Raw genomic sequence first — 23148 nt, forward strand, 5'->3', positions numbered from 1 at the left:
TAACACCACTCAGGGCAGCTGTCCTGCCCCTGAGTGCCTCCTCCTCCAATTGGTTTGCCTGTCTGTCCAGTAGCCAGCCAATCACCTTCCATCCCCACTCCTGATCATCTCCTCCTCCTTCCACTTCCCTCTGAGGCTCAGAGGCTGCAAATCCCTGCTCCGTGAGAGCTGCCCCTGCCGGTGAGTTCCCTTCCCAGGGGCCTCCAGCCTGCAGCCTTTCCAGGTCCTGGGGGGAGGGAGAGGCCATCCAGAGAGTTCTTCCACCCCATCCCAATCTAGCACCTATATAGATGTATATAGATATAGATATACACATTGCATATATACTGATTTTTTAAATACTGAGACCAACCTATTGCTAGTGTACATATACCAAACTTTGTTACTATTTAATTTCTAGTTTAAAAGATGAGGGTTTTTTTTTATAATAATGCCTTGATGAAGAAAAGGTTTGGTAATGTTTTAGAAAAATAAAAACACAAAATTAAAAAATAATCCATAAAGCTCCATATTACAGCAGAAGCCCACCTACACCCAATGTACCTATCCCTCAGTTATTTGAAAGCAAGTTTGTACTTTCAGCAGCAAGTGTGGTCACCATGTGATTACTGCAGTATAAAAGCTCAAAATCCTACAAGCTAGGCTCCAACAATATGTGAACCGAGAACTTCCAGGCAGGATTTCGAAGAGGCAGAGGAACTAGAGATCAGATTACCAACATGGAGAAAGCTAGGGAGTTCCAGAAGAACATCTACTTCTGCTTCATTGACTATGCTAAAGCCTTTGATTGTGTGGAGCACAACAAATTGTGGCAAGTTTTTAAAGAGATGGGAATACCAGAGCATCTTATCTATCTCTTGAGAAACCTATATGCAGATCAAGAAGCAACAGTGAGAACCGAGCATGGAATCACTGATTGGTTCAAAATTGAGAAAGGAGTTCTGCAAGGCTGTATACTGTCGCCTTGCCTATTTAACTTGTACACGGAGCACATCATGAGAAAGGCGGGGTTAGATGAGTCACAAGTTGGGATCAAGATTGCAGGGAGAAATATCAACAACCTCAGATATGCAGATGATACCACTCTAATGGCAGAAAGTGAAGAGGAACTAAAGAGCCTGTTGTTGCGGGTGAAGGAGGATAGTGCAAAAGTTGGCTTGAAACTCAACATCAAGAAAACAAAGATAATGTCATCCGGCCCTCTCAATTACTGGCAAATAGATGGGGAAGAAATAGAGGTAGTGACAGATTTTATTTTCCTGGGCTCCAAGATCACTGCAGTTTGTAAGGGCATGGGGTGGAATGTGTGTGTTGTGTGGGAGGTTGTGGTGGCGTGGTGACAAATGAGGGCATGGGTGTGGAGATATGGGTGTCAAGAACCTGTGGTGAGGAATGTTCATTGACTATGGGAGAGGACTGATCTTTGGGAATTGTCGCATAGTGGTTACAGATGAGCTTTCCAGAGCCATGTCTTCAGATATGTGAAGGGGAAATCAGACTGGAGACTCTTCTTAGGGGGAAATTACATGGCAACCAATTCCTCCCAGTTCTGCATTCAACATTATTTCCCTTCTTGTCCCCCTGCCCTAATACACATGGGGTAGTCACAGTACACAGGTGTCTACCCTGCTTCTTCTGTCTCCATTTTTTTACTGTTGATAAAATGTTATGTGGCCAAATGCTTCTTTCACGGCTGCTCCTTAGAAGAGGAAGAGCTGGATTTTTGTACCCTGCTGTTTACTACCCAAAGGAGTCTCAAAGTGGTTTACAAACACCTTTCCCCTTCTTCTCCCCACGTGAGGGATGTGGGGCTGTGAGAGGTCTGAGAGAACTGGGAATGGGCCTCAGTGACCCAGCAGGCTTCAGGTGTCTCAAAGCAGTTTCCAATTGCCTTCCTTTCCTCTCCCCATAGCAGACTCTCCGTGAGGGTGGTAGGGTAGAGAGCCTCACTTGGAAGATGGCAACCCTAAAAGGAGGTCCCTCTGTGTACAGTCTTGACCTTAGTCAGGTTTATGCACACCAAGATAGTGTGGAATTCCAGAAGATGAATCTACACCAATCTGGCAGCCTTACCTCCTTTTTACAATGTTTTCTTGACCTAAAATATGTCAGGGAGTGCTAGGTAGCTGTGGGGGCATTGCACACTTTTGAGGCCCCACTTTCAGACTTCAAGGAATATGTTCAGACCAGGGGCAGCCAACCTCCAGGTGGGGCCTGGAATTGCTGCTCATCTCCAGACTATACAGACCAGCCCTGCCCGCAAAAATGGCTACTTTGGAGGGGTGACTGTGTAGCAATTACCTGAGGTTTAGGGAAGCCAGCCTCCAGGTGGGGTCCGAGAATCCCCTGGAAGTACAGCTCATCTCTAGGAAGTTAGGCTGAAGGGAAAGCTCTCCCTCTCTCATGCACCCCTTCAAAAGGAATGCACATGGCCCCGGAATCCACTTGGTTGCTTGGCTGGTGATGTCTGCCCTTCTGAAGCCTGAAACCTACTGCTGGCAACTGTAGTCCCTGCCAGGCCAATTCGTTGCCTAATAAAGGTAGATCACTTAGGTTTCCCCAAAGTCTCACTGTCTACATTCCTGTAAAGTTAACTACAACTGAAATTCTGGGCCACTTATGTCTTTGAGTTCATGGAGTTTTTATTTACCTGGCCAAGCTTGAAAAAAGTCACTTTAGTTCCCATGTCTCTCCAGCCATTTACTGGAGTAAATAGTTCACTATTTACAGTTTCAGGCTATAAATATTCTTTATTTAGATCTTCCTGGAGGTTTGGAGAAGGACCTTAAAATCGTACAATGCCTCAGAGTCTGGCCAACAAAGTAGCCATTTTTGCCTCGCAGGATTGATATTGGTCTGTCTGTCTATCTGTCTCTCTGCACCCCAAAATACAAACAGTTGCTGGTAAGGGCTGGTCAAAGCCCATAGCCCAGGAGGGACACACCCACAACCACTCCACTCCAACCACACTCTGTGAGCCTCTAACATCCTCTCTACATCACTGCTCATCTCTAGATTATAATGATCAGCTCTGCAGGCAAAAATGGCTACTTTGTTGGCCGGACTCTGAGGCATTGTACGATTTTAAGGTCCTTCTCCAAACCTCCAGGAATATCTCCAACCCAGGGGTAGCCAACCTCCAGGTGGGGCCTGGAGAGCTCCTGGAATTACAGCTCACCTGCAGAGTATAAAGATCAGCTCCCCAGGCAGAAAGGGCTCCTAAGGAGTTTGGACACTATTGAGGAGAAGAAGCATTTAAGGTCTCCCACGCAGGTTGTTGTGGAGTTGAATCACTTGAGGCCTACTGCACAGGGTTGTTGTGCAGATGAAACAGGAGGTAAAAGAACCTCTGCAACAGCTTCCAGGTTTACCTGCACAGCAACCCTATGTGGTAGGTCTCAAATCTGCAAAGAGTTGCTTGGCTGTTTCTTCCCTCCAGCAGCATGGCTGGCCACAGCAGTATTTTAAGTGAGAAGGGGCTTTTCTGTGTCCTCCCTGTCAGCCAACTGTTTGGCAGAAGGGGAAAGTCCTCCCCCCAAAAAAAGGAAGGCCCTCAGACTCCCCTGCGTTGCTCTTGGAAACACCTTCCTTCCCCTCAGTCAGGGCTTGTCAGAGGCTCCTTCACAGCAGGCCTGGAGGGGGGAGGGGGAGCACTCTGCAGCCTCCTGCCAGCTCTGTCAGGGTTCTGAGGCAATTTGCAGTTGGACATGACAGTTAGGATAGCCTTGGGGCGAAAAGGGCTGGCACAGCCTGTCCATGCCTCTGTTCTCATCCCCCTTGGCAGCCCTACTGACCTCCTCTCCTTGTGGTGGTCAGGAGCAGATTGGCAGCGATGTATCCAGATTGCCCCTGGCTGGGCTGGGTGGGCGGGTCAGGAGGTGCTTTGTGCCTCCTGACTGGATGGAACTCTGGTCTGTCCTGGTGAGAGCCCAATCGGATTGGCCCCTGGCTGCGCGCCTCCGGATTGGCCACTTGGCCCCCAGACTCACAAGCGAAGGGGCCAATCGGAAGGTGCTTCGTGCCTTCCGATTGGCCCCTCCACTTGTCAGTCCGGGGCCAAGGGGCCAATTGTTGGGCCCCTCCAACCTGGACTGAGCCCACCACCACACCCTTTAGCCTTTTATTTATACTGCGGAACGCAGTTTACATATGCTGACCTTGGCATAGAGCCAAGAGCTTTGCAAGTGTTTTCTCTGGACAAAAGTCTTGACAGCCTTCCATGAGCTACTGAGGCAAGTTGCTCTCTGTGTCATGGGGGGTGGGGGGAAGAGCTGTAATGGCAGAATGACAGCATTAACTGCTAGGCAGCAACCTCAGTTTACCCAGCCTCATTTAAATGCTAAAATAATAAATAAATAAATCATACATAAATAAAAATCATGCCCAATTTTGAAACTCAACCCCCAGGGATGCAAGGGCAAAGTATGCTAACTATTGAAACTTTTTCTGAGGAGATCTGATAGGACAGGGCTTATCAGTTCTTATAAGGAGGGGAGGGGAGGGGACTCCACTAGCATTTTGGTGTAAATTGCTAATATCCCCGGCTCTCCCTGTGACGCTCTAGGAACTGACCAAATCTTAATAGTATTTACTATAGAATTTTGGGGTTTCCTAGAGTTTTTCAGGGAGCAGGGCATGACGTCACATTTGCCACATTCCCGCCCAAGGCTCTACCCTATACAGGTCCTGGGGAGCATGGAAACAGACATGGCATCCCATTGAAAGATGCCTGGAAGATATTGGCCTGGGAGGAAATTGTGAATAACAAAAGAGGGAACAAAATAACCCAACCTATATATACCAAGTTAGGAATCTTAGAGGCTGAGCAGCAGAAGAATAAGCTAAATATTAAATATAAGCTAAAGAATAAGTTAAAGAATAAGGTAAATATTAAAATTCATTACATTCCTCTGCACATTAAAAAGTTTAAATTCATCGACATTAACCTCACACTATAGCACAAATCCAGAGCATATTATCCAGAGGATAAATGATACAAAAAAAACCAAATGTAATTCAACCCCTATTAGGGTCTTCCTCAGTGGTCTAATATTTAAATACACTCATGTAATTTAGTGAAGTGGACTATAAGGCGGTTAAAATATATAAAGAGGCTCCCACACTTCTAAAATGTGTCCAATGGAGCCCCCCATAAAAAGATTTGTTGTCCAAAATTGCACCCTTATTATACCCCTTTCAGCCTAATTGCATTCTCATGTATAAACTTAAAAAAAAATCGCTGTTGTTTTGACATTGTTACATCACTTCCATGGAAAACCTGGAAGTGACATTGTGTCATCTAAGAATTGCAGGAAACTGTGATGTAATGCTGTCATGCTGATAGCATCCTGTAAGTTCCAACACAACTAATTCTTGCCAGCTAGTTTGAAGGAAAAGTTATCTTATGGCCTAAGTCTTCCCCACCCTCTCAGCATCAGGCTGAGGAACATAATAAAATCAGAGTCCAGTGGCACCTTTAAGACCAACAAAGATTTATTCAAGGCGTGAGCTTTCGAGTGCAAGCACTCTTCCTCAGACTATGAACTGACCAGCATGACAGTGGGAATATATAAGCAAAAGTTACTTTTCAAGTTCTCTGGAATACAGTGTGAACACCACACTGCTATAAATTTTGATCTCATGAAGGTTTGAATGTTCCAAAAATTTCCAGAATCTTCAGCAGCTCACAAAGGTTGCATTGCAGACATGCAGAGGTTTCTTGATATGCTTGCTGGAGTCTTGTATTTTCTTGTAAAATGAAAATAGGAGTTCAAGCATTCAGATTTGTTTTTAAAAGCCAGATGCTATTTGTAGTCTACAGGCTACAACCTTCAGTTGTTGTTCAGTGGAGGATATATCCCTGTGTTTCAGTTCATACATATAATTATGCATAAAATTATTTTAATTTCAAGAATACCCAAGGATGTATATTCAACTGTTTATAGAATTGTTTAATCAGAACTTAACAATTTTTTATTTTGTCCATACTTGGTATCTGATGTTTACATCATATTTCAGTTTAGTTTTCACCTCACAATACCTCACTTTAATTTAATTTCCTGGATTAGTCCAATTTCCTTATGCATGATATACAGCATCAAGTTCCCAGTGCAACCTGTGCTAAGAAAAGAGGATTTATGAATTATGAAGAGGCTTATGTGGCTTAGAGGAAAAAGCAATGGGAAAGGTAAAAGACAAGTAGAGGTTATTGAATACAAGCTAAGAAAAAAAGTAAGGTGAAATGATGAAGCAAATTTATGATTATCAGGACTGGTGTTTGTGTAAATTTTAGTCAAGCTGCATATCACTGTTATATAGGCAGTGAGCCAAAATCAAATATGTTGTTGCACTATGCAAAAGTGGAACTACACATGATAGTAGTATATCTGTGTTGCTGCCAAACAGCAGCCTTTCACCAAGAATAGTACGTGCAGAGGAATTTCCATGTTCAATAATTTCCTGTGTGAAAATTTCATGGCTGTAGATTGTTGGTTTTCTGAAGTGTTATATTTTCTACCACAGCCTTTAGCACCATTTTCACCATTGCGGAACTCCTGAAACATTCCTCAGGCTTTGAGAAATTCCAGATGTGGCACAATCATGCAGATTATGGTTGGGAAGCATGGTTGTGTAAACACCCTCCAGACCCATCATTGGCCAATTTTGGAGGAGGTAGTAGGATGACATGACCAGATACAGTCATATCACCCAATAAATATTTAACAAACTTAATATATATAAAAAATTAACTTCCACCCATTCAGGAAATGCTTCCAGGGCCGTCAAGAAACCCCAGGGTTTCACAAAACCCTGGTAGAGAATGCATGGCCTGTCACATTTTGAGGCTGCTCTTCTTTCAAAGAGCTCAAGTTGGCATCTGGGGTTCTCCAGTTTATCTGTCACCACAGTCTTGTGGAAATTATTAGGCTGAGAGATAGCGACTGGATCATATCTGAGTGGGGATTTACACTCAGGTCTCCTTAGTCCCAGCCCAGCACTTTAACTACTACTCAACACTAGTAGGTATAAGACATGTGCACATTTTGGAGAGGAAGTTGTTTTAAAGTTAAAATAGTTTTATTCTTCATCCTCATGGTAGTTATAGTACATTATATTCAGAGTTATATTCAGAGTTGTTTCCATTGGCTTCAAAGAAAACACATTTATGCCAATAATTACTCCTGCCATCCAATAATTGGGATAAAACTCTCAGACTGGAACCTAAATGCCAGATTTCAGACAGACAGTAGAAAGCATCCCGTTTTACAGGTAAATAACATTCTAGTGCGAAGGGTGAACATCAGGAGGTATCACAGCATTTTTTGTTTTTTCAATTCTTCAGTTGGGGTGTGTTGTTTTTAAACAAGCTGGAGTATGTGGGCAGCGATAGTTAATTCTTACTGTCTTTCTTATCTGTCTTTCGTTGATTTCAGCATTTTTTCTTCCTTCCAGTACTCAAGGTGCTCTGGGAGGAAAATTCTGAAATCAATCAGTTAAATACAGCAAAATAAAGTACATTGATGACACCCAAATTCAAATCTATGTGCATATTGATGATATCCAAGTCTGAACCTCTGTACTGGCTGGGCAAGAGGGTGCATAAAGATGTTGGAAAAAATTGCAGAGAGGACAGTCCCCTGTATTTCCCCTCCACATGGGAAATAACAGTGGCTTTTCCCAATTGCTACCCTCGGTCCATGATCTCTCTGAAGGAGATCAAACATTGGAGGGCTGTCTCTTGTATCCTGCTGTTGGTGAGGTGGCAAGCTAAAACCTCATGGTTGACTATGACAAACACTGCTGTAAGATTTGAGCAACATGAGTAGTGCTGGCCTGCCCCAATCCAGTTGGCAACAGAGGTCATCTGTCAGGGCAGCTAGGGCTGTTTCCACCCCATGGCCATGCCAGAAACTCGACTGAGACAGATCTAAGACTGAAGCTTCATCCAGGAATGCTGATATTTGGTCTGCAATCAAGTTCTATTTTCATATTTTCCATTTCTTAAATATGATCAACATTCAAAATGGTATCCCAGGTATTCTGCCCATTTTCCTACACCTTCATCAGTGATTGTTAATCTTAATACTCAATTTTATTGGGTAACACATAGGCTTCTGCTCATAGATTCTTGCCTGTAAGCACTGGGGTTTTACCATAAAGGGGCCAGTTTATGGTACAACCCCAATGTTTATAGGCAGAACATGAGCAGAAACCTATGTGATCTAATAAAACTGACTCATAAAACTGGGCAGAATTCCTGGGATACCGTTTTGAATGTTGATCATATTTAAGAAATGGAAAATATGAAAGTAGGACTCTGGAGTTTGTTGATTAAAATTGTGAAATCATAACAAAGAAGAAACAAATGAATAAATACTTTAGAAAATGTAATTGGCCTACAGATCTTCTTTAGATTTGGATTCATTGCTTGGAGGAATCGACAGTTCGACGACTGATATTTGGTCTGCAGCAGCCCATTCCATCACTTTAGCCAGGAACGCTAAATGCGAGACGGGGTGGTAGTTATAAGGCTCCCGCAGATCCAAGGATGGTTTCTTCAGCAGTGAATATACCACTGGTCTCTCTGTTATGTTATAATACTGTTCTTCATGAGGAATGATAAGCTAAAGGACAGTATAAAGTAGGCACCAGGGAAATACCAGTTGGATCAGCCTTCCAAGGTTGAGATGCTATGACTGAAAAAGCCTTGTCTTTGATCTATAATCATTTCACTTTTGCAGGTGATGGCACCAAAAGCATGAATCACTGACACCACACCTTGAAAAATGCACACAGCTTCCATATCACTTGAAGTAATTTAAGGTCCTGTTCTCAACCCTTCTGATAAATGAAACATGCTTCAGGAGGATCCATGTAGAGGGAGCTCAGTTGATGTTTACTCAGCTGTCTTGGTGTTCACTGCCCTCTACCAAATGCCTGGTGGAATGTCTCACAGGCCCCACGGAATTCATTCAGTTCCATCCGGGCCCTTAGCTCTTCAGGGAGCTCATTCCACCACACTGGGACCAGATGGAAAAGGTCCTGGCCCTGGTCAAGTCTAGATGTACTTGTCTTGGGCCAGGGAATCACCAATTTGTTGAAATTGGATTATCTTTGCGTCCTTTGGGCTCTTTGAAACTTATGTCTTGTATCTCAGTACTACATGATACATTTTTTGAGGTATAATCACTGGAAATTCGTTCATTTGTGCTTTTGTTTGTTTGGAGCAAAAAAATTTGTATTTGTGTATGTCCTTCACTAATTAATTTTTACATTTTCTAAAAGTGTAATAAGCTGTTATTAAACAGCTTATACAGAAACAAAACCTTAAACAAACAATTACAGAACTCCATCTTGGCTGTACCTGGATCCACCTGGCATGAGTTGTTAATAAATCATTTTTGTTGTAATTTCTTTCAGAAGCTGACCTAAGCCATCTAGACAGCATGCTGAACCTCTTAGAGGATGAGATCAATGACTCCAGGAAGAGGAGGCGATATCCAAGGCATGCAGCTGATGATGATTACAACATAGAAGTCCTGCTGGGTGTTGATGACTCTGTTGTACAGTTCCATGGGAAAGAACATGTTCAGAAGTATCTTCTGACACTGATGAACATTGTGAGTAATTTATCAGTACTTCAGATCAGAAAATTAACTGAATGTAATTTGCCTGCTTAAGTCAAATGTATCTTAAAATGAGTGTTGAGTTTCAGAAAAGTAATAAAATTAATAAGGAACGATGAATAAGATTTCCCATGTGTTTAAAATACATTTAGTTTTAATGTGCTCTCTAGATTGGGATAAGAATTGTACTGTTAGAGTAATACAGAAATGCAGCATGTTTTGTTTAGTAAATTCTTGGTACCTTCTCAGGTACCTTCTCAGTTATGTAACTGTGTTTTGAAACATTTCACTTAGTTCAAATGCTATTCTGTATTAATATTTCCTTTCACTTCTTAGTTCCTTAAAAATATCTACCATGTTTAACTGTAGTCACAGATTCTAAAAAATTTTGAACTGAAATTTTGTGGGCCCTTTTTATGGTTTTTGAGAATACCTGATATCAAGGCCTAGAAATGAAAAGAGTAGGAAAGACAGTAATGTGCCACATGATCCTTAGGTGGTAGAAGTCACATTCCAGAAGTTAAAGGGTTAAAAAGTCAACATCAGTCAGTTATATAGGGAGTTTGCATTCTTGAAAGGAAGCATAAATTCTATGTATGTTTCTACGTTTTATGTAAACCGCCCTGAGCCTCAGGGGAGGGCGGTATATAAAGAAAGAAAGAAAGAAAGAAAGAAAGAAAGAAAGAAAGAAAGAAAGAAAGAAAGAAAGAAAGAAAGAAAGAAAGAAAGAAAGAAAGAAGCTTCCATACTTTTTTCAAGTTGAAAAAACAAAATAAAACAAATATTACTGTGGCAGACACACTGAAACAGGTATGGGGACAAGCTTTATTGATCACATCACTTAAATTTATTTCAAGACATGTCTAGTAACTAGGGACCAAGGCCATTGCATTCAGGAATACTATGGGCACTAGATGGGGGGGGGGGGGTGGAAGAACTCTGCAGATGGCCTCCCTCTCCCCCCAGGATCTGGAAAGGCTTCAGGCAGCTGTTAGGGAACTCAGCGGCAGGAGCAGCTCTCACATAGCAGGGATCTGCAGACTGAGTCTTGGAGGGAAGTGGAAGGGTGTGGTCAGGGGTGGGGGATGGAAGGTGATTGGCTGGGCACTGGACAGACAGGCAAGCCGGTTGGAGGAGGAGGCACTCAGGGGCAGGACAGCTGCACTGAGTGGGTGTTAAGCACTGAGTGACACTTAAGCCATGAGACACGCTCCTTTTCCAAGGCCTTACCAGAAATATATTATGTGGAACAGATTTTAGGACATCATTACATATGTAACTGTGGAATAAATTAATTCCTGTTCATGGTGAGTTATCCATTATATATGTTGATATACAGTAGATCTGTAGCAATTTGTACCTGTAGATGTTTTAGAAAGTATGAAGAATGTACCTACTTCAAATGGATTCTTATAGTTCTTAGCACAATGAATGGTCATTGTATCAAAAACATCTAAAATAGTATCACTTATCTTTGATGTTTGGAGAAAAACTTTTATCTTTGATAGGTCTTCAGGGGTTTCCAGCTTGGTCTGAATCTCAAGCTCTTTGCTGAATTGTTTATTTTTAAATAGGAACAGTCAAGACTATTCCATTGTTTGCCAACTAGACATGTTGTGCAATGTCCTCGTCTATTTTTTTGCCTGCCCAAAAGCAGTAGCAGAGGTTGGAAGATTTCACTGCCAAATCAGTTTCATTCCAAGAAAACCAATTTTGAGGCATTTGTGATTCAGTATAATGAGGGACCACTTCTTCTGAGGTGGTACTTTGGAAAGTGCATTTTATATTTCACTGTGAGAGAATAGTGGGATAAGTCAGTGCTCTGTCCATCCCCTTCAAGTTATAGCCAGTTGACATCTTTATTTCTGAAATGGTAGACCACAGGTGTGGATCTTTATCAACTCTTGTTTATATGGAAAATGGCTTGTGTGGTAAACTCCTACATAAAACATCTATCTATCTATCTATCTATCTATCTATCTATCTATCTATCTATCTATCTATCTATCTATCTATCTATCTATCTATCTATCTATCTATCTATCTATCTATCTATTTTTTTAAAATTACCACATCAGAAAGAAATCTTTTTGTTGAGATAATTCTTTAGTTTTACAACTAGGCTGCCAAAGAGAATGTTAGTTCCCATTTTAAACATTTTCCTCAAAATAAGGAAGCCCAATCCAACTTGACCTTTCTTGTAAAATTTAAGCAAAATTCTTACATCAGCCTAGTCACAGAAACAGTTATCTCAAACTCAAAAGTATATTCCTCATTCAGTACATCTGTTTTGTATTATCTGACAAATCACTATCCATAGTAAAAGGAGCAAGAAAGAGAGCCTTGAGATGGTGTGTTCAAGGTGATTTAACTAGATACTATGATTTTTATTCTATGAAAATGAGGTCACAGTCCCTAAAACAGTAATGATTAGAGAAATGCCAGGTTTTTTTTTCACACACTGGGAAGAAGCCAACTTCAGCCTAACTAATCAACAAGGATTGCAGCAAAGTAAAGTTGTCATCTAGCTTTCAGCTTCAGACCATTTTTACACTGCCAGATTGTTTTATTTCCATTAATATGCCAGTATTTCTCTCTATAACTTACTGTTAAATTGTCCTAAAGGATAAAATCTAGATTAGCTGGATACCCAGATGGTTTTCTTTAATGCTGTTAAGAATGTTCTCATCTTAATTATTATTTTTATTATATTGCAACCTCCCATGGAATTCGTGTCAGTGAAGAATGAGTCACGCAGTATTGATGTGTGTTGAGGAGAGGAGACAATAGCTGCCATTCCGCACAATGTAAAATCAGCGATACCATAACCTTACGCAGACACTTTATTTTTGTCAACCTCCTGCCTCGTTCCAGCACTGATCTCACTACATTTTCCAATTTGTAGCGAGATCAGTGGAAACCCCCAAAATGGATTCCCCTGGGGAAATCCCACCAGCTGCTGCATGCAGCCAGCCAAGGGAGAGTGAGGCGGTGACGGCAGTAGTCGTCACATGAAGAGATGTCCCACCCACCCCCTTCATTTCTGGGAGCGGGGTTTCGGTTGCAATGTTACAGGAGCAACAAATAGGCGTTTGTGGGGCTGCAAGATGGTTTAATGTCCCAACCAATGCATATGTAAATAAACGGATTCTCATTTCATCGCATCATTAATTATTTTTTAAAAAAAGAATTCACGGTTAGCCACGGGGATTTAAAATGCCATGGTGTGAGGTGATTGGTTGTCAGGAGTGATTGACGGGTGCAAGCTGGGGGAGGTGCTGGAAGCTCATACCGTGTTCCTCACTCCTCGGAAGGAGTGCACAAAGGGAAAAGTAGTTACTTTTCCCTTTGTGCAGAATGGCCCTAGGAATTGCTCTTACTGTAACAGTAAGAGCAATTCTGTAGTGTTACTGTAACACTATGGAGGAGTGAGAGTTTCTAGAATTCTCACAAAGTATGTCTAAGCCCAGCTGTATGAAAGACAATTGTGGAAACAATACAAAGTTTTTTTGTAAACAAAAGCGTTGTTGCACAATTAGCTTGACTTCTAATGTCACAGAAGCTATCTTAATAGCTTGTATACTCTTGTGTACCAATCAAGACCATTACAGGTTTGTGCCAGAAAATCTGGGAAACTAATAACTGGCTTAAGGAGTGGAAATGATTGGTGTTTATCCCACTACCAATAAAGGGTGACTCCAATTACTGTACAATAGCACTCATTTCTCCTGCTAGTAACATCCTGCTCAAAATCATACAACAACACATAGTAACAACCATCAAAAGACTGGCTTTCAACAGGTGCATGTCACTCATGATCACATAGAAAAACTGTGCTGGCTTTTGGAAAAGTCACAGGAATATCAGAAGGATGCCTGCATCTGCTTTATTGACTGTCAAAGATGAGACAAGGTCCTTATAAGCTAAGGAGGTTTGCAAGCACATCTGTTTTATGAAACTTTAAAAGTTCTCTTCAGAAACAGATAGCTTTGGTTTTTAAGTCCTGGGCGTATAGCCCTAGAAACTAAAATAATTTCTCTTTTTCCCTTTCCGTGTTCATGGATCATCAGATTAAGTTATCATATACAGAAACTGAAAAGCTATTTCTATCAGTCCCCAGAGAGGAGAACAGTGGAAGCATTTCAGATGAACAAGTTTACCTGTTTCCCACCAACAAACATCTGCATGTTACATTTTGAGTGATCCCACTCTTCTTCCAAGACGCTCAGTTATAGACAGTTCTATCCGTCTCTGTTTTTTCTTCACAACAACCCAGTGATGTAGACATGATAGCATTCATGCGACTGCCAAGGGTATGCTGCCACTCTTTTGAAGCAATTTAAAAATGCTGAAAGGGCGTGGTCTTCTGAGATGCTCTTGTCCCTCCTCCCAATGTCTTTTCAAGTGCTGGAGTGGCCACAGATATGCTGTGCTCAACTGTTTTGGCATGTGCAAAGGCATGGGGGGGGGAATAGAGGAACAAGAATGCCTCAGCTTGCCACACTTCTGCCCTATCTTTACGGCATTTAAAATTATTTTTTACATGGTAGTGGCATCCCCATGGCAGACGAGGATGCTATCATTTGGTCCAAAGATTAGGCTGAAAGGGAGTGGTTAGCTCAGGATACTGATGTTTCTAAAGTTAACATATTGGGGATAGCTGTGTTACTTTTTCACAGTCTAAGAGGAAAAATAAAGATACAAGTAGAAAAGTTCATGCACAAGATTATTAGTCATCTTGGTGAACTTGTTATCAGTTTTTCTTCTCAGTAATGCAAAAAGAGAAAAAACTGGTTAGATCCCCATGGGGCTAGATTCCATGATCCATCTGTGGAAGGTGCTGACAGTTGTGCATCTTTCCTGTTTTCCCTTCCCCACCACCTGCGCTTTCTGAACATGGGAGAGTTTACTCATTAGGTTGCATAACCCAGATGAATCACATATTAACTGCAAGGTTTGGGAGGTTGGACTGCGGAAGGAAAAGGGTATGAAATTGCTCTTCTTGCACTGGCCATCAATGTATCTCTGAGAAGGGAAATTTCTCCTGAGAAGAGAGTCATTTCTCCCCCTCCCCCCTCCACAATGTAACCTAGTGAACTGCATAGCTATTATTACTTGTTCTGAGACCTTGGGGGAAAAGAGAAAGCAGGGAAGGTCCACATTCCTTACAAAATCCTTGTGCTGGATCCAGCCTTTTATCTGTCAAAAAAGAAATAAATGATCTCCCAATGATTTGTATTTGTTTATGATAAACACATGTTTAACTGGAAGGTCCAAGAGAGAAAAGAACGGTTACTTTTTGATTAGCAGGGCGGCATTTGCCAATGAAGACGCAACTCCCTTTGGCGTTAAAATGGCCACAGCCATTTATTGCATGCCTTCCCACAAGGGTTGGCCCAGCACAGAAAGGAGCCTGACCCCTTCAGCCACCCGGCTGCTTAACCCGAGGGTCCAGGGATACTCCAAGGCCCACTTCATTCTAGCCGGGAGAGCAGACCCTCCACATCATGATTCCCTCACTGGGAAGAGACAATATCGGGCCCACCAGGCACCTACCTCACATTAGTACCACTAGGTCACTCATCTGTGGGCCCCTGGCCTCCCAGCCAGGGAGGCTGCACTCATATGCTGCTGGTCTCCTTAAAGAGACCCCACAACCCCCAGGGATCCCGTGCGCAAACTGGGATCCCTGCCAGCAGTTTCCAACCATACATATTCCACAGCTATGACAGATACCAACTAACACAGTATGAACAGTACAACCAAAACACAGGAAGGGAGGGAAGCAGTTTGGGCTGTGGAGCCAAAGAGGACACAGGCAAAGGCACGTGGTGCCTACACAGTCTCCCGTGCCCTGCCTCCTCCGCATGCAGCAGGGCTGCACATGCTGCAGCGGGCTGCTGCTCACTGCTGTTCTCCTTAGCCGCCCCCCACCACATCAATGGCGGCCGTGGTGAGTCCCAGCCACTTATTTGTAAAGGCTGTGTTATACTGAGAACAATGCCAACACAAAATGGCAGTGTTCCATGCATGAATGTATAAAGCTCATAAGTCTAGTTTGAAGCAAACAGGCATATTTAAAAACAAACTTCTATACATGCAGTCTTAGCAAGTAGTTAAAGTAGTGGTTTCTTCCCTGATTCAGCAGATGAGGTTGCCTACACAGAATCTTCTTTATGAAGCAGTAATCATGGTTATCTGTTGTTTGAAAGCAAGATATTGATCAAGATTACATGTACATAGTCTTGGAAGCTGTACTTGCAAATAGTTAAATTGACACCAAATTTTTAAGAAATCATGGTATGACCAAAATATAGATAAAATATTTTGCTTCTTAGAGCTTATAGAAGCTACCTTTATTTTCCTAACCTGTAGAGTTACTTATATGTTACCAAAATTTCATAGAATCATAGAATAACAGAGTTGGAAGGGTGCTCATGGGTCAGCTAGTCCAACCCCCTGCACTATGCAGGACACTCACAACCCTATCACTCATCTACTGTAACTTGCCACCCCCTTAAGCCTTCACAGAAACAGCCTCTACATCAGATGGCTATCCAGCCTCTGCTTAAACATTTCCAAAGATGGAGAACCCACCACCTCCTGAGGAAGCCTGTTCAACTGAGAAAACACTGTCAGGAACTTTTTCCTGATGTTTAAATTAAATATCTTTTAAATTAATTTCATCCCATTGGTTCTGGTCCATCCCTCTGGGGCAAGAGAGAATAACTCTGCTCCATCCTCTATATGGAAGCCTTTTAAATACTTGAAGATGGTTATCAAATCCCCTCTCAGTCGTCTCCTCTCCAGGCTAAACTGACCAAGCTCCCCCAACCTTTCTTCATACGTCTTGGTCTCCAAACCCCTCACCATCTTTGTTGCCCTCCTCTGGACATGCTCCAGTTTGTCTACATCCCTCTTCAACTGGGGTGCGCAAAACTGAACATAGTACTCCAAGTGAGGCCGAACCAGAGCAGAGTAAACCGGTACCATCACCTCCCGTGATCTGCACATAATACTCTGTTTTATACAGCCCAAAATCCCATTTGCCTTTTTAGCCACCGAGTCACCTTCTCAAAAAAAGATATAAGGTTGGTCTGACATGATATGTTCTTACGAAACCCATGCTGAGTCTTAGAAATCACAGTGTTCCAGCTACAGATGTCAAGCTGATAGGTTGATAGTTACCCAGATCCTCTTTTTCCCTTTCTTGAAGATCAGGACAACATTTGCCCGCCTCCAATCATCTGGCACCTTACCTGTTCCCTTCCTTTTCTTTCACCCCATTTTTGTACTGAAGTTGAGAACCCTCAAATTCCTTTAGCATCACAGAAACTCAGGTAATTTTGATTAATACTTATTATCCATAATAAGCATAACCAGAACAGGGAGAGAACTAGACAGGGGAAGTGTGACCCTACTAGCTTTTGGCCTGTGGGCTTCCTCAGGGTTTAATCTTATCCCTCATGCTATTTAATATCTACATGAAGCCACAAGGAGAGATCATCAGCTGGTCTGGGCTTCAGCAATAACAATATGTCGATGATTCCCAGCGCTCTCTTCCTTTCCCACACAATTTCAGTTAAGCCCACACAATTTCAGTTAAGCCATTAATGGTCTAAACTGGTACTTGGACTCAGTAATGGGCTGTCTCCCAAAGGAGTCTGTGAAACTCAACAGCTTAGGAAGGACACAGGTAAAATTGGCCACTGTGACCCTTCTGAGAGTGTATGGGACAGAACATATAGCATTTATTGTTTGCAAAAGCCTTATGTTCCTCAGCTCATACTTCCTGTGGTGTAAGGTACCTGCTGGCAGTAAGTATATATAAAATATGTTTCTATTTCATTGCCTTCCATCCAAGTAACTCCCTAAACCTCTGCTTAAGTCCCTGTTCAGATGTTAAGTACAATATGTAAACAAAGCATGATGAGCAAGCTGCTTCTCCTTTATACTTTTCAATGGATGTTCCAGTTTGATGAACTGTCAAGTAGTAATTTAGCACTGTATCATTGACAGTATTCTTGTCAGGTTTTAATTTGTTATAGTTTTATAAAACAGTAATTAAATTTACATGCTTTCAGTAAGTATTGAGAGCTCGTGAGGACTGAGACAAGTCATTCTGGGTCAATTCAGTATTTGATTGTTGCTTTATTGCTGTGAATACACATGTAGGTTTAAACAGTGGTTCTATGTAGGGCTAATACCTAAAACCTAAGAACTGGGGGCGGGGGGGTCTGCATTCCCCGATACTTAAAGCTGTGAATGAAAACATTCTGCTACAGAACATGTGACATTAACATTAATAGAACCTGGTTCATCAGGACAGAACCCTGCAGTCTCTTTTCAGTGCAGAGACATAACCCTAAAATATATGCAGTAGGAAATGTAGGTAGTTGAAAAAGAGCCTTGTGCAGATACATAGTATTGTATTTCCCTTACTGCTGAGTAACTGCAAAGATTCTATGTGCATTACTGAAGAGGTCAGAATTGTTTCTGGGTCAGAACTGTTTCCACAGTGCTTTGGGAAATGTTTCATATCAAACTTTAGCACTGGCTTAGAAACAGAATCTAACTTGTTTTCCTAATATTTTGTGGAGTATGTGTTTGTCTGGGTAGATAAGCAGGTAAGAAGGTTCTCTTGTCTGAGTTTTCCTGAGAGAGTCTGTCAGTAAAAAAAAAACATTCTTCGGTCTCCTCTTCCTTAAAAGAGATAAGGAATTCCTTTTGGAGCTTATGTTAAAACATTACAACATTGATATGTTATCCACACTGTAATCAGTTTCACTGGTACAAGATTATTATATTTTCACAATTGTCTTGCAGGTGAATGAAATCTATCACGATGAGTCCTTAGGAGCCCGTATCAATGTTGTCTTGGTGAGAATCATCATGTTGAGCTATGGGAAAGTAAGTATAATTTTAGAAATACATCTGAAGGTCATACAGACTTCTTACTCTTTTGTGGCTCACAGTGTTCTATTTTTTAATGAATGTACTTGGTAGTAAAAAATCACATTGGCAACCTAAATTATCTGTAATACTTTTTTGCAGTGGGGTCAGTTCCAGGTCAGGTTCTGCAGTATTTTTCATATGCAAAGTAAGCAGAAGCTTGCATCTATTTTTGAGCAAAAACATGAGGCATTGAAAAAGTTATCTAGACACTCTCATGCCTGTTATGCCCCCAATGCATTCTCGCGTCCCTACGGACTCCCTTGTGGGGTACCGCAGGGTGCAGTCCTCTCCCCCACGTTATTCAACATCTTTATGCGCCCTCTGGCCCAACTGGTACGGAGTTTTGGGCTGGGTTGCCACCAGTACGCTGATGACACCCAGCTCTATCTCCTCATGGACAGCCGCCCGGACTCCCCCCCGGAACCATTCGCCAGATGTTTGGAAACAATGACTGAATGGTTCGAGCAGAGTCGCCTGAAACTCAACCCCTCCAAGACGGAGGTCCTGTGGCTGGGAGGCAGAGGGCAGGACCAGGCAGTGCGCTTACCCACCCTGGCAGGAGCGCAACTTACCATCGCACCCCAGGCCAGGAATCTGGGGGTGACCATCAATACCTCCCTATGGAGGCTTAGGTCAAGAGAGTAGCGGGTCAGGCGTTTTTCTATCTTCGCCAGGCCTGACTACTAGCGCCCTACCTGTCCCCTGACCACTTGGCTACAGTGATCCATGCGACAGTCACCTCCAGAATAAATTTCTGTAACTCGCTGTACGCCGGCCTACTCTTGTCTCTGATCCAGAAACTCGAGCTAGTGCAAAACGCAGCTGCTCGGGTCCTCACTGGTACACCTTGGAGGGCCCACATCCAGCCTGTGCTGAGGCAGCTGCATTGGTTGCCAATTGCTGCCCGGATCAGGTTCAAGGTTCTGGTTTTGACCTTTAAGGCTATACGCGGGTTGGGACCCACATACCTGAGGGACTGCCTACCACCCTATACCCCCAACAGGGCTTTACGCTCAGCGGGGGAGAATCTCCTGATCGTTCCTGGCCCTAGAAAAATGCACCTGGCCCCTACCTGGTGGAATGAGCTCCCGGGTGAGCTGCGGGCCCTGCAGGACTTACCAGCTTTCCGCAGGGCCTGCAAGACGGAGCTCTTCCGCCAGGTTTTTGGTTGAGGCCGGGGTCAGTGAATGAGTGCCAACATTCCCCCCCCCCCGGACCTAGTAAGTTAGATCTGCTCCCCAACCTCCCTGCCGCTCTGATAGCAGGGGATAGGAATAATGCGAGCTTCCACCATGTTGTGATTGTTTTTAAAGTCTTTTAATGGGTATTTTAATGGGGATAGGACTATTGTGACCCACCACGAGCCTACAGGGAGTAGTGGGAAATAAATCTAAATAATAATAATAATAATAATAATAATAATAATAATAATAATAATAATACTTTTTCATCTTAGCTATGATTCCTACTTGCATCAGAGCAGGACTGTGCATGCAGCAAGAGAAGGGATGAGGTTTCATCCTCTTTGATTTCAGGGTTTTTTTTAATAGATCCTCATCTATCTTTACACATGATTGTGAAAACTTATAAATACAAATGAGGAACTTCCTATTTAAAATAGTGCTTACTGTTTGGTTTCCTGGCTTGCAAAATACCTTACAGTACTTTCTCTGTAATTTTAGTTGCCTGTAACACCAAGACTCTTTCTGTCTGAGATTTAGCCGGAAGGATATATGTTTCCTGTTAATGAAAAATAAGCAATAAAATGAATATTTTGATGAATAATTTCATGAAAACGTGCACATTCCTGCGCAAGACTGAATGGGCAAAAAGTAGGTTCTGTCTGTTCAGTAGGTAGGCTTCCCAACCGTCTAGGCCCACAGGAAATTTCTCTGCTCCCCACCCCAGCCCGTCTTTCACTCTTGAGGAGTAGAAAAAAAATGGCCTCCAAATTTATGCTCTAGGGACTTGCCATACTTTACATGGTTTTTATTACAGAGACTAGATTCAAAGCCCGTTCATGAGAATGGGCTTTGAAAGGTTCCCCCCCCCCGCCACGGCTGCCCATCAGACACAAAAGGTGGCATTGCCCCTGGGTGCGGCATCTCTGGGCCCAGTAGGGAGGCCTCCTACTGTAGTCATGGTGTCCTGCCGCTTCCCCGTCACTTTCTGGCCTGGATTGTGCACTCACCTGATTGGCTAGAACTGCTGTCTGTCCTGGTGCCTTCCGATTGGCCCCTCACCTGGACTGGCCCCACCCACTCCCCACCCACTTAGCCCTTAGCCAAATATGAATACAGTGAAAACTATATAAAGATTAGGGAAAATTCCTCTAACTTCACGCAGAAATAATACCACATCCTTCCCCAATCCCACCTTTCCCACCAACAACCCCCAAATCTTCCAGCACTGTCTAGGCACTGTTGGGTTTTCAACATGGAGATCAGCTTGTGATAATATATATAATATCTTGCTCTTAATTTTTCTCCTTGATAAAAATTCAGATACATTCTACTTTGTTATAGAATAAAGTTTTAGTCCTGTGGCAGCCTTAAGAAAAACAAAGTTTCATTCAAGGTATAAGCATTCATGTGCATGCACACTTTTTCAGATCAAATGAAATGGAAGTTACCAGCCCATTTATATAGGTAGAGGGTGAGCAGTAATAAGCATGCAGAATAATGACGATGCTTAACAGGCCTTGCCTAGGACTGATTTCTGTTGGATCTGTAAAGGTTGGTCTAAATTTCCCTCAGCTAGGAGTGATTTAAGGATTTGTTGGGCCCATCCCACCAGAGCCAATTTAAGGATTTGGGGGTGCTAGCAGAGTACAATTGCGATGGAAGCAGCCAGACTGGGGGCAGAGAGCCCCCCCCAGTGGAAAGGGGTGTCACTCCAAGTGTCCTTAAAGATGGAAAATGGAAGAAGAGAGAAGCTACAGCCCTGATCCATGGAGAGGAAGGCATTGTGTGGGGCTCCTGGAAGCACGGAACCTTTACTACATAGTGCATGCGCTACATGGATAAATTAGTTAACTTGCCACAATTATTTAACCTCAGCTCAGGGAAACAGAAGCAAAATATGAGTGAAGTAACATTTATGTAACTAGTCAATGAACACCAGAACCAATGATTAAAAATAAATCATAACAGGTATATCATTATTCAGAACGTATCTAAGAGAAAGGCTTTTTTTCTTGCAGAAACATATTTTTCCCCCTGACACTTGATTGGCTTTTTACTGACCATAGAGGTTTTTCGAAGAAAGATGGCTTTATTTTATTCTGTGTGCCATGCATTGTTGAGGATGGCATGGACAGTATCATATGTTGCATAGCAACAAGTTTCTGAATGGATGGGAGATTTCTTGTTGCAACCTGATGTCTACACAGTGTAAAACAAACACATAAGCAAATTCAAATCAATAAATTAAAATGAAATGTACCAACTTTTCTAATTAATAAAGGTGCTCCCTAAAGTGGTTTATAATGGCATTTTCAGGAGTATTGTTAAAATGAAACTGCAGTTTCACCGGTGGTGGTAATGCAGCAGTTCTCAACCTGGGGGTCGGGACCTCTTTGGGGTAAAAACGATCCTTTCACAGGGGTCACAGCAGGGTGAGCAGCTTGGCCGGGGGGGGGGGCTGCCACTGTTGCCGCTCCTCCTGCAGGCGCCTGTGCTCAGTCACCAGCCACTCCAGCACTGCCTCCAGCACAGCTCAGTCTCCCGCCAGGCGCTCCAGGTGACGGCACACCTCAGCGGAACAAGAGCCAGAACTGAACTGAGAAACCCTCAGAAAAAGACCAATTTATATACAATCATGAACAATGGATCTTCACGCCATTGATCAGTTTCAGTTTAATTTCTGTCAGTCAGTTAGTAACCTTTTATTGGCATAAAATATGTATAAGACATATAAAAATAGGGTTTAAAATTTCAACACAATAATAAAATAGGCCATGGGGTTACATAACCAAACAGATCTTAAAATGATTAAATAAACTATAAAAGATAAAATACAAGGTAGGCAGCATATTATAAAAGCATCTTAGTTAAAACTCTGGCAACTAAAATTTCTGTGAAAGAACACTTGTCTAATTGAATGGTTGGGGGTCACCGCAACATGAGGAATTCTGTTAAAGGGTTGTGGCATTAGGAAGGTAATGGAACATGCATCTCAGACATATCAGAAACAGTGCCTGGGGCATCAGGAGAGAGTGCTGGCTTCTTCTGCCCATCTGTCACTACCAGCAGCAGCCCCAGTGTTAAAGGGCACTTGAAGCATAGATGAGTGTGTGGACGTAGAGGCAGAGGAGAGAGGAAATGATATGTGGGAATTCAAGGGCAATGAACAAACTGGAAACCATTTGTGGCTTTCTCCATTTGTTTCCATTTTCCACAAAGACTTGAACGGCCCTTTCTTCATATGTTTAAAAATGAATGGATATCCTTGCTGGCACTTCCATGCTATGCTTCGAGGGTTCAGGGCAGGCAAGAATGCTGAACATATTGAATGACAACGGAGGACCTCAGCTATGGAGCAGTGTGTTAGAGTTATGCACTTGCCA

General features: G+C 42.6%; 1 protein-coding gene across 1 annotated transcript in view; it reads left to right on the plus strand.

Moving 5' to 3' along the window:
• Nucleotides 1–23148, plus strand: part of ADAMTS2 (ADAM metallopeptidase with thrombospondin type 1 motif 2) — a 384270-nt gene that overhangs the window by 259650 nt on the left and 101472 nt on the right. Inside the window, exons 4-5 of the mRNA XM_077326669.1 lie at nt 9421–9620; nt 18453–18536. Of these exons, the coding sequence (XP_077182784.1) occupies nt 9421–9620; nt 18453–18536 (284 nt within the window). The remainder of the gene's footprint in view (nt 1–9420; nt 9621–18452; nt 18537–23148) is intronic.

This window comes from Paroedura picta, chromosome 3, assembly GCF_049243985.1.
Source record: "Paroedura picta isolate Pp20150507F chromosome 3, Ppicta_v3.0, whole genome shotgun sequence".
Taxonomy (NCBI): domain Eukaryota; kingdom Metazoa; phylum Chordata; class Lepidosauria; order Squamata; family Gekkonidae; genus Paroedura; species Paroedura picta.